The 12,309-nt window shown below is 40.1% G+C and overlaps 1 protein-coding gene across 1 annotated transcript; it reads right to left on the bottom strand.

Annotated features, from left to right (window-relative positions):
* Nucleotides 1-726: 726 nt before the first annotated feature.
* Nucleotides 727-12,079, bottom strand: xpc (XPC complex subunit, DNA damage recognition and repair factor). The gene is made up of 14 exons (XM_005800178.2): nucleotides 11,796-12,079; nucleotides 10,437-10,742; nucleotides 10,098-10,194; nucleotides 8,952-9,036; nucleotides 8,697-8,854; nucleotides 8,027-8,147; nucleotides 7,851-7,940; nucleotides 6,477-7,343; nucleotides 5,706-5,866; nucleotides 4,532-4,613; nucleotides 4,249-4,380; nucleotides 3,354-3,523; nucleotides 3,132-3,225; nucleotides 727-2,586 (listed from the first exon to the last, which is right to left on the bottom strand). Exons 1-14 carry the CDS (start codon nucleotides 11,905-11,907, stop codon nucleotides 2,257-2,259), a joined length of 2,805 nt encoding a protein of 934 aa, XP_005800235.1. The 5' UTR covers nucleotides 11,908-12,079; the 3' UTR covers nucleotides 727-2,256.
* Nucleotides 12,080-12,309: the final 230 nt, after the last annotated feature.

Raw genomic sequence — 12,309 nt, 5'->3', positions numbered from 1 at the left:
TAATACATTGTGTTTTGGTTGTAACTTGATAAATGGGTAAAAAAAGTGAAAAATTTATGCTAGACATTGAAGTTTCAAATGTAAGTTTAAAGTGTAGATTTAAAGTTCCTCATATTCACATTCAGAAGATGAGTAATTAACTAATTTATTTTAATAATGAATCAGCTGCAAAATTCACCAGAAAGTAATGGAACTGTCAGTTCACTGTACACAAATACCTCCCAATCAGCCTCCCCTGATAAAGAAACTTTGGAAAAGCTGGCCAACACAGATAAAACCACAACATATGGACATCGAGAAAAGTGTGAGAATCAATGAGCAATAACAGATTTCAGGATACTATTTGCAGATTATTATTTGTAATCCTTCTGTTTATCTTTAAGATCATAAAGATTACTCAGTCAGTCAATTAGCATCTATCTAGGAGAATTTTAATGTTAATGTATTAATTGCAACTAGGCAACTATTATATCAATGCATTAAGAATAAAGTAATACAATAAAAGGACTTTGTGTTGAGTGAAAAGATGTAAAGAGTGAAAATGTTCCAACAACTATGATGCCTAATCTAATCAATGTGTTGTACAGTTTGCACAAGAGGGTTTTGCGTCAAGTCAAATTATCTCAGATATGCCCTTTGCTTAGTGGTTTAAAACTTGTTAACTCTGTTTGTCTTGTAAATGCTTGAAAACAAAAAAGACAAGACTTCATCAATTCTTTTGGTTATTTTGCTTTTTTACTCATAACATTTCTTACAAAAATACTTTTCATAGAAAAACACATTACTAGTTTTATTACTGCTACCGTCGCCTCGTGTACAAGAATATTGCAGAAATTAAAGTTGAGAAAGAGTGACAAAAGATACAAAGACAAATGTGGAAAGTTGTACACTGGAATCTGTATGAAAATAAAAAATACTGTGAAAGAATGGAGCACATAAGCAAGAGAACATATTCAAAGAGGAAGGACACCCTGAACTTTAGGACTCAGCCTGCTCTTTGATCATCAAGTGCTTTCCACCTCACAAACCAAAACCGATTCACATCAATGCTAAACGTCACTGTGATTGCGTTAAAATGGACAAATCTGTACAATCGGAGGTTAAATAAACACAGCAGGACTTTTGGTCCTTCCTGAATTTCTATTGTCATGTTTTTGTTGCAGATTCTTTTTTATAGAGCATAAAAAAAACAACTGGTGGATCAGCCAATTCAACCAACCACTGTAATTACCTTCAACACATTATCATAGGCTGCAAATTCTACAGTTATTGGGGAAAATTGTGTTAAAAGGTCATGAAATAAATTCCTTTATTGCCACCGCAGTATAATCTCACACTAAAAAATTAAAGAAATACAACCTTTTAGCTGATTCAGTGTGGGCATACAATCCAACATTTATTAACATCTCTAACAATTCATTTGAAATAATATTATTCAAAAGCATAAGCAATCCATGACAACCTGCTTCCCTGGAGTATAAATATGATGCGACACAGAGGGCCGTCCATAGTCATAGTCGTCCATCCATCCATTTTCTCCGTTTCTTTTCTTCTCTTTCAAGTAAGGTAGATATCTGTTGATCAACAAGTCAGAAAACAGCTGCACGAAAATAATTTCTTATTGGAACTTTTCAATATCTACAGAGATGTGATTAAAAAGTTTAAAACAACAACTTGGTGGAGGACACAGGTTTATCTTGATGTTGTGCACAGCGAAGAAAAACGATGTGGGAGGTAAAAGATCTCTATAAGTGCTGAAAATATTTTAGTGTGAGATTATACTGCTGCAATAAAATATAATGCAATAAAATATAATTGCACACATCTTCACCAATGGAGACAGTAAATGCTAAACCTACTAGACAGCAGCCACCTCTAACCAGCAGCAGTGTGATGATTTGCACACCTTAACCTGAAGGACACTTTTTTTAACATTCATACTGTGTTTGTTTTCTCTACAGAAAGGTCGTTAACAAAAGCATTCCTGCTGGCTCCAAACGTAAGACTATTGTATAGTGAACACGCAAATACAAAAAGCATCACAGCTGGAAGAAGAAACATTTCTCTCCTTTCCTCACCTCCTCTTTTTGTTTAGTCTTGCTAAAATTTGGCATCAGCTCCTGAGAAGCATTACATCCTGCTACCAAAGCAAGAAAATGCTAGAAGTGTTCAGTTTAGTGCTTTGTCGATTCACATTTTGAATCACTTTTTTTTTTTTAGCCAAAAAGGAAAACCGTTGATGTTTGGTTTCTAGCTTTAAACTTTCTCAAAAGGAAATAAATGTTTCTCTTGACCCTTCTTCTCTCGCTTTGTCGTCTTCTTCTTCTTCTGTTTGCCTGGATCTGCGTCCTCCTCTGCTTGTCTGTTTTGGGGCCAGGACAGCGCCAGAGTCTCAGATGCCGTTTTGGCTCCGGGAAGATCAACTTCGACCCCGTCCTCATCGGAGGAGAAACCTCCAGCTTCCTCTCCAGGAGTGAGGCTCCCCAGGCCCGGGCTCTTCTGGCTGTAACGCTGCTTCAGCCTCTCTCTGATCAGGAGTCCCTTCACCAGCAGAGTCCAGCTGGCGATCGCTCTCTTCTCTTTTTTCTGGGAGGCAGAAAGATAGAAAGAAGAAAACAAGCTCAAGCTGAGTTTTCCAGGTAATTGGAGTTTAAATGGCTGGTTTGTGTTTAACTTGGAAAAAAAAAATCTAATCACTTTTAACTAAAATACTACATGGATGGTCAGAACTGTTTACTTTTTTATATTTAACTCCTTAGTTATCAGTGGATGGATGGATGAAAAGATGGATGGATGGATAGACGTATGGATGGATGGAAGGATAAATGGACAGCTAGATGGATGGAGATTCAAAAGGATGAATGAATGGAGGTATAGATGGATGGATGGATGTACAAATGGTCAGATGGACTCACAAATAGATGGATGGATGGATAGATAGATGGACGTCTAAATGTAATGATGGATGGAGGGATGTTTAGATGGATGGATGTACGAATGGACAGTCGGATCAAACATTTGCATAGAAGAATAACGAACATCCAGACTTTTCCAGACTCGTTCTGACCTCGTGGGAAACCTGAAGTTCAAAACGTCCACTCAGTAAAAACGAACCCCAGAAAGATCCACACCTCTTTTTCTTTCTGCTTCTGAATCTCCTGCTCTTCCACCCAGGCAGCTCGGAGGACCTCCTCGTTCTCTTCACACACGATGTAACCATCAGTCCTATAACACAGAGGAATTTACTAATTGATCAAATACACGATGAGGAAATTCAAAAAGGGAAAGCTGGAGCTTGTAGGTGCGAGTAAAGGTGCTGTGGCAGTGTGTGTCAGCCCGCCGTCGGGTCTTACACAGCGTGGGAGTATCCTCCGTGGTAGTCGAATCCTGTGACTGCAGGCGCAGCATCCAGGTCCAGCTTCCTAGCCACGCGGTGCAGGTTGGGCAGCCTCAGGTGAACGCAGCCCACCGGGATCATACAGGCTTTAAACAGGTAGACGTTACCGTAATCATTACGGGGGACCTGAACGGGACACAGAGGGAGTAAATAAGAGAATTATGCCAAAAATGTTGCATGTTTCTCTTTTAATTTGCCCTTTTTAAATGGGATAGGACACACTGTTGACGGGATTTTACAGATTTACAGAATAACACTTTCATTGTATTGGCTGAAACGTTGCCAGGGCGATGGGTTTTTTTTTTGTTTTGCGAGAGAACAGAAAATAATTCACAAGCGAGCAGAGAGGTTTGCGAGCGGAGAGTTAATCCGTGTGGAGAGAAGTTTTGCGCGTAAGGATAAAGTCTGAGTGTGAGTACAAAGATTTGAGAGCACACAGAGAACATCTGAAAGAGAGCAGAAGTTTTGAGTGCAAAGAAATGAATCAGCTTTCAAATTGAAAATGTGTGCTCTTGACTTATGGCAGTAAAATTCGCCCATAAACGTGTCTCTGTGAATTATAGAGTAGTATTGGCTTTCTTCTGGAAACTGGGCCACAGAGATCAAATTTCTTCAAGTGCCTCTTTATTGTGCGTATTGCAAACAGGCGGCAAACTTTTAAGGGTTTTTCTTTGCACCTTGAATAATCGTCTTTGCAGTTATAATGAAAATTTTGTTGTTTCCAATAATTTCCCACTTGTTGCAATTTCATGTTCTCTAAAAGATTGCCAAACCCTCCTCCATCCCCCCAGAAATTCTATCAGGGTTTGCAAACACATGAGCACAACTGTGTTTCTTCTTGAGGCAGGTACCTTCCCATCCACAGCTATGGGTGGCTGGTATTCTTCAGTCTGCCATTCTCCAAACAGAGGAAGATCATTCTCGTCCTTCATCTCGGACATCATCCTGGCCTTTCTGGAGCGGTTGGAGAAGCCTTTCACCATCTGATAAGGATGGAATAATTAACAGGAATATTTAAAAGAGGTTGTAAGTGGATGTCGATCGGACATATCTAAAACGTAAGAGTAGAACCGTGTTTTCATGTAAAGGCTTCCTCGAACTTCAGAGGCTAACAGGATCCAGCTAGGGTGTCACCTTGTACGGCTCCTCTCCAAGTCGAACAGTTCTAGCTTCCTTCAGCCAGGTTTCTCTGGAGTGGAGGGTGCGCACACAATCCCTAACAAAGGTGAAGACAGAAATATTATTTTCCCACCCCATTTTTAAAATTCTTTTCAAGCTGGCAAAGTGAAACCACCAGATGCAGTCACTCATGATTGACGATGACAGAAAATGAAAAGGCATTACATTATTCCTGTTTGAAATTTTATTATTGGTACTAAAATGAGCAAAATGTTGTGTTGGAGGAAGAAAACAAAAATTGCATTTAGACTGTTATTTTTATTGTTAGGTTTTAGTTAACAGCAAGATATCTCTGTAAAAGAAAGGGGGGAAAAATTGCTTCAGTCAAACATGGCTTGTCAGGCTTCTTTCTGTTCATTGGTTAAAATTCAGCTTTTAAGACTGACTGTAAATTTAAAGCATTTAAAATGGGAGAGCACCGCGATATCTAAGAAGCCATTTGAGTCCCTGGACTCTTTGTGGTCTGGCCTTCTAATCAGAATGAAAAAGATAAAGGAGAAATACATGGAATCATGTCTTATCAGACTTTAGATATGCAAATAAAATGAGCGTTTCCAAAACAAATCTAAGCTGCTTTTATTTTTCTCTTTTACCCTAATTTGTCTTTAAAAGTGTATCCTACGGTTTTCTTTTAAATATATACTACATCTGAATACAATCATATCCTCTTTATGACTATTTGGGGTATTTGCTCTATAAAGCACCTTACTAAAAACTTTTAGGTGTATTTCTAAAAAAGGTGTAATATTAAAATGACATTAACTTTGGACTGAGAAGTGGAGAAGAACAGCTTTAAGAACAACACAGCACCATCAGGTGGACACAGAAAAACATGGACTCAACAGTTTCCATCTTTAGGGCAATATTTACAGTAGAACCCTAGTCGACCAGCTTGTTTCTGTTTAGAAATGATCTAGTTTTTTGGTTTTATGCAAAAAAGGAAGCTGAAATAAACTCCAAACTGCCAACGACTGCGTAAAACTCAGATTCTGCAGGCTACCGAACATTTTAAATACTCATATCCATCTCCTGGCTCAGTACAGCTGATCATTAAAGCATTAAAGGTGTAAATGTATAAATATGTGCAACATCTGCGTACTCGGTCAATAAGGACAGGGGTAGAACTGACCTGGAGTACACTGGTTCTCCTCTGCAGTATCCGAGCACAGCGGCTGTTGGAGGATAGAGGGCTTCGTACTTCAGCAGGTGTCTCTTTAAGGCGTACAGAGGATGGCTTTTATACTCCGCTATGGAGGTTGGCATAGGTTTGTTCAGCAGCTTGCTCTGGAGCTGGGAAGGGAGGTGAAATGATCAAAAATGCATACAGTTAATTTATGAGTAAACGCATAAAGTGTGCATTTTATTTTCCTTGACACAACCTTTCAGATCATTCGTAATTAACCTGGTTTGTCACATTGCACATAATTTAGCCAAATGTTTGCAGTAACACCACACTACTTGAAATGTTGGTCTTTAAAGAACAGCTGGATTTAAAATTGGATTACATGACACATTGGCAGACTCCATTTACTAATAAGGTGACTTCTGATGGCGATTGGTTGCACTGAAGTTTATTTAAGGGGTATCAAACATAAAAGGGCTTAACAGAAATACCAAATACACTTCAGATTTCTATTGGTAGAAACCTTTGGAAAACTATGGATCGTTTTCATTCCAGTTCACAATTATTCACATCTGTATTGATCTATCACATGAAATCCCAATAATACTCATCACAGTTTGAGCCAAAGTGCAGGAGTGCAAGAGAAATAAATGGTTTTACAAGCACTGGATTTACTACAAAAAAAGCAAATAATTAAAAGAATTTACAAAAGCAACAAAATCAAAAGGGTTAAGAAAATAATTCATGAAGCATTTGGAGTCGATTGCTTGGACTTACCTCTTTCTCCTCCCTTTTGTCCCTCTCATCCTCTGGGCCCATGAATGGCTCCAGGGTATCCTCCCACCACTCGTCGTCCACCCGCCTCTTCCGGGACGCCGTCATCCAGGTAGGGTCGTACTTCCTTCCCAGGTCCTTCAGGAAGCCGTCTCCGTCCACCGCCACCACGTAGGTCAGCGGCGCGGTGGCGTTCTGTGAGCAGAGGTGGGGAACTCCGACTCCATGCTCCACGTCCACGCACACCCACGAAGACGATTTGTCTAGGTAGACCTCTATCCACTCGTCCGCTCCGGGTCCGTCTTTCCTCTGCCTGCTCCGTCCCTTCGCTCTGTTGCTCGTCGTGCCTTCGTCTTCATCATCCTCTTCTTCTTTACCCTCCTCCCACTCACCGTCCTCGTTTTTCTCCTGCTGTTTCCCACCGGTTCTTCTTCTCTTTAGGGCGCCTTGGGTACTTGAGGTCTTCTCAGAGCTCTTTCCGAGCCCCGTCCTCTTTCTTGCAGGTTTGGTGCTGGTTTCAAAATCGTCCTCGCTGGATTCCTGATATTCCTCGGCATCACTAGCTTCCTCTTTTTCTTCCTCGTCTGCCTCACTGTTGCTCTCTTCTTTGTAGTTGACCTTTGAGGCGACGCTGCGGCGTTTGGAGTTTTTTGGTCTCTGGCCTCCAGATAACACGGGCTTCTCCTCTTCTTCCTCCTTCATTTCTTTCCTCTTTGCTTTCTTGCCTCTGCTGCTCCCTTTGACTTTCTCACCTTGAGCTCGTCTCTTGGTGCCTGGAGAAACTTTTGTCTCAGGAGAGTTGCTCTTGGAGCTTTCCTGGCTTGTCTGGCAACGTTCTGCAGCGCCAGTTGATGTTTTAGCCCCTTTGGACTGAAAAAAATAGCTATTTATGGTTATTACAGTTGTGCCTCTAAAGCTTTCTCCAGGCTTTTGTCATTTTGACACACCTAAATGTTTCGTATCAAGCTAATGTTGACATTAAAGCAGCATTATTATGTGTTTTCAAGCCACACAGAATAAATCAATCGCACAATCAACTATTTTCAGTCATTTCTTATAAAAATGCTCTATCACATATGACAGATTTAATAATTTAGCACCTTGAAGTTGGGGCTCTGTCTCTTTAAAAACTCCTGCTTTTTCTGAAACCTTGCCTTCAGAAAGTCATCACAACATCACAACACAACTAAGTTTTTACCAGCGTTGCACTGAGAAGTACTGTAGCTCTATAATGAACCTATAATAAAGCAATTATTCAAGCATTTTTTTGAAAGACAGAAGGTAATCTCAGTAGCTAGACTGCCTGACCTGCAGAATCAAGAAATCATCTAAACAGAATATGTCCATCAACATGAAGTTAGTGAAGTTAGTTATCACCTTTGAGGACGGAGGCTTGAAAAGAACTGGGTGCAGAGAGAGAACCAGTCGGCAGAAGAGCTGCAGAGACCTCAGGAACAACAGAAAAAGCTGCAGGAAAAAACAAAATACATGGAATTAATGCTAAAACTATTATTTATTATTAATTATTCATTTATTATTTATTAAAAACCAACATGAGTCATCTCCTGGTGGTCCCTGGCTGAGAGGCTTCCCAGTCGTCTCTGCAGGAGAGCCTGTGGGTCCGGACGCTCCTCAGTGGGAAGACTGGGGTCGAGGGTGAAGGTCGCTCTAAACCTAAAAGGGGCAAAAAGGTAGAATATGATAAAAAAATAAAAAAATGTAATTCTCAACCCTACTTTAGTGCCAAGTTCTGCTCAAATGGATATTGTTGCTTTTCCATCTTTAATGGACAGATGTACTTTATTGTTACACTGGATAAATGTCCCACAATATTTACTGTTTTCTATATATACTGTTTTCTAGTTTTATTGTTTAATTTTTCTTTTTTTCTGTTGGAAAAAAAATCCGCTGAAACTGGTGCCTTAAAATTTTCTAATTTTCTTTTTGCCCAATGTTTGCCAGTATTGTATTGTTGAGTGTATTGATTAGTATGTGTGCATAGTGAGATGTGTATTGCATGTTTTTTTTTTTTTTCCTTTGGCTCTAATAAAAAAAATATATAAAAAAAATACACAACATGCTTCTACTCTAATTGAAAGGTATAAAAAGGATTCCAATGTCCACATTCACATGACTGGCAGAGTTTGAGGACATTTAGAGTTTTCAAAAAAAAAAAGAAAAAAAGAGTTCAAAGTTCAGCACATTGCAGACATTCACACACACCACTTGAGGAGTCCAGAGAGGTAGTTCTGGTCAATGTGTTCCCTGGCCACCGTGCAGAAGTGCGGGGGCAGCAGAGACAGAGCGACCGCCAGCAGGTCCGGTTCGCTGCACAGCCTGTTGCGGAACATCCCGTTAGCTAGAAGGCACAGCAGGTGGACCTGAAACACCAGAGGTCAGAGGTCGGTGAAGATCGGAAACCCCGCTGCGCCGACAAAAATGAGGCCACAGGAGAGGAGGTGTGAATGGTGTTTTCACCTTGTGTGTGTCTATCAGCAGGTCCTTCTTGTACCGCTTCATCATTCGCCTGAGGTACGTCTCAAACTCCGCCTGCCTCTTCTTCCTGGCAGAAGGTCAGAAACAAATACTTGCTTTTAACTCCTAGTCATATAAAATGGAGATATTGCAGTTTGTATATCTGTCATAAAGGTTACCTAAAACTATTACCACCTGTGTTTAAATTAAAAATGTATGAGACTTCAGAATGTTTAGAGTAGGGCCGTACAAAGCGCAGCCCAGAGGACATTTGTCCAATCAAGCCAAGTTTATTGGTACAGCACATTTCAGCTGCAAGGCAGTTCAAAGTCTGTTAAAAAAAAAATCTGTGTCACTATTTATGAAACAAGCATTTCATTTTGTCAAATGCCATCATCAAAATCATCAAGTCAATGAACATCAAACATATTGATCCATGTTCTGTTTACTACTCTAAACAGGTGCGTTTTTAGCCCACATTTAAAGAAACTCAGTGTTTCGAATGTTTTGCAGTTTTCTGGACGTTTTGTTCCATTTGTGGCCCCTGGACTGATTAGGTTGTGCATGTTCACCTTTCAGTAGGAAAAGGTGTCTACACATACAGTCAGAGCTACGCCTATGATTAAAAGTTTCACATCAAAGCTCATTTATGTACTATAATGTCCTAGTCAAAGTCAAGACTCAAATCCAACTGGTTCAGCAAATTGTTGATTTGGAGGTGGTGAGTTAATTACACCACCACACTTTTCAGATTTTTGCTTATGAAAGCTTCAGAAAACCATGAATCATTTCCCATAAACATTTCATTTCACTAATTCAGTCTATTACAGGCCATATTTTAACATGAGAAAATGTGAAAAAGATCAAGGGGTGAGAATATTTGTGCAATTATTTGTATGTCTGCTATAAAATCCAAAGTTCATGAAATCATCCATCTTTGAAGCCCCTTAACTGGCATGAGGACAGCGGTGTCCTCATGAACCCATTGACTTGCATGCACAGGAGGTTTGAAGTGTTTATGGGGTGAGAGGTAAGGGGTGTAAACTACTATTATTTCAACATTGTAATCATTTTTTATTATAATGAAAAATAACACTAAAGCTAAAATATTTGGAGTATTTCTAATTGTTTCTGCACATATCTACTCACTGCTTTCTGACTTCTGCGGTCTCAATCTCGATCTCTACAGGCTGAGGCGACAGGACGGGTTCTGGTGTTTCAGCCGGACCCAGCGGCTCGGCCAGCTCTGATCCCCACACACACACACACACACACACACACACACACACACACACACACACACACACACACACACACACACACACACACACACACACACACACACACACACACACACACACACACACACACACAAACACACACACACACACACACAAACACACACACGCACAACAACAAACCCAGTGTTTTCAGATTCCTTTCCACCCGTCTGCTCACACCATTAAATCTTTGATTTTCCAGGATTACCTTCCACTTCCTCCCAGTCATCCTCATCCTCGCTATCATCCTCTTCCTCCTCCTCTTTTTCTTCTTCCTCCTCTGGTTTTTTGGTGCTCTTCTTAACTGCGGCTGGTGCAGCGGTCGGCATCTCAAAGTCGTCTTCACTGTTGACCTCCTCCTTGGGCAGAGACTGGAAGTACTTACTTGTTTTACTGTCAGCACTGATGATGGTGGTTGAAGAGGATTTATTCTGTGCTGCACGTTTTGAAGACAAACGTGGTTTGGGGTTGACCTTCCTCTCGAGCCGCTCCTCTTTTTCTGCGGGATCGTTTTCTAGCCCCACAAAAAAATTGGCAATAAAAAATAAAGTACAGTGTCAATCAGAATAAACACGTTTGAATTTATTGTCAAATAAGCTCATTAAATTTGATTGTTTTCTTTGGATTAATCAATTTTTAAGGCCCTAGTTCACAAGTTTTTGAAAAGGATCTTAATGTTAGCCTAACTGATCTAACTGATCAACAAAAAGTATGACTCAGGAGTGAGGAGATTATTGCTAAACTTTAACCAAAATGCTATGAGATATTTTACCCAATAAGAGTGGCTGTATGTATGTGTGATATTGAACCTCTGTGGCTTCAAAAAATATTGCAACAGATCAAAACTTGTATTCCAAATGTATCAAGATTATTTGCTGTATGGAATTGAGTTTAAATTACTTATGAAAAAAATAAAATGAATACAAAATCCATGTGTACGATGAGTGTGTGTGAACATCTGATCAACGTAGTTGGTGTGAAACTATAAAACCAGGGAGAAAAACAAAACTAAAACTAATGGACAGACCAGCAAGACTACAAAACTCAAATCTTTCATGTTTTGTACTGAAGTAAAGTATTGTGCATCGTGTTTTGATGAAGTGGAGCACAGATGTGCATGTAGGACAGCAGCTCCACTCCAGTAACCATGCACACCATTCATCCATGCACCTGCACTGAAAGCTCAAACTGTCTGCTTATGCCAGCATGAAAATATACACGCATGTGCACAATAAAGAAGAGTTCAATGATAATTTCCATTCAAGTACGGGGCTTGATTTAAAACAAACAAACAATCAAATCGCAATAACAAACTCAATGTTTTCTTTATGTCCTGCAAAAATTAATGTGAAAGTTACAATGTTCTGCACAACTGGAAATATCTTTGGATGTCAATTAGAGGTAAATTAACCTACAATATTCACTCACTCTGCTGCTGAAACAATGATCTCAGATACAGATTTACATATCTATGACAGTTTTCTGGATGCCAGCAGCAACCCTTGCAAAGCCACAGCTACTGCTGGTAAAAAAAGCACGTCAGATTTGCATCCCTGACTTTTAATACCTGGAGCTTTCTTCCTGCTCCTCGTCTTTGCTCCCCTGCCTTCTGCGTTCAGCACCTGCTTCGGCTTCTTTGTATCGGCCTCGGTCTCTGCACACTTCCTCCGCTTGGCCATGCCGCCTGCCTGGTGTCTTCTCCCAGTCCAGACTACTTCCTGGAGTTTTTATTTGGCCAACTATTGGAGTAGCTGATATTAACCTCTCCACATGGTCTTGTGTAACGCCGAAGAAGCAGGCAGTTACTCAACATTTCATTGAGGAGTTTTCATAACATCAGGCTGCTGTTTAGGGGGCAGGGCCGTGACATCACTTCCGCTGGAGTCGGCATTTTGTTCCGCTGGAAATAAATTCCAGAAAGAGATGAATTTGCTTCTTCTAAACCACAGGAGCTCTATGTGAAACCAGCCTATTTTAACCCTTAAATTCTAGCATAAATGTGTACCAAGTATCTTAAATACAGTCAAGCTTCTGTAATCTATTGTAATGCCTCATTTAAACACCAAGCGGCAGTGTTGTAC

The sequence above is a fragment of the Xiphophorus maculatus genome, chromosome 1 (genome assembly GCF_002775205.1).
Source record: "Xiphophorus maculatus strain JP 163 A chromosome 1, X_maculatus-5.0-male, whole genome shotgun sequence".
NCBI lineage: Eukaryota > Metazoa > Chordata > Actinopteri > Cyprinodontiformes > Poeciliidae > Xiphophorus > Xiphophorus maculatus.
Note: the sequence above shows the minus strand (reverse complement) of the source record. Positions and strands in the feature narration are given on the sequence as shown.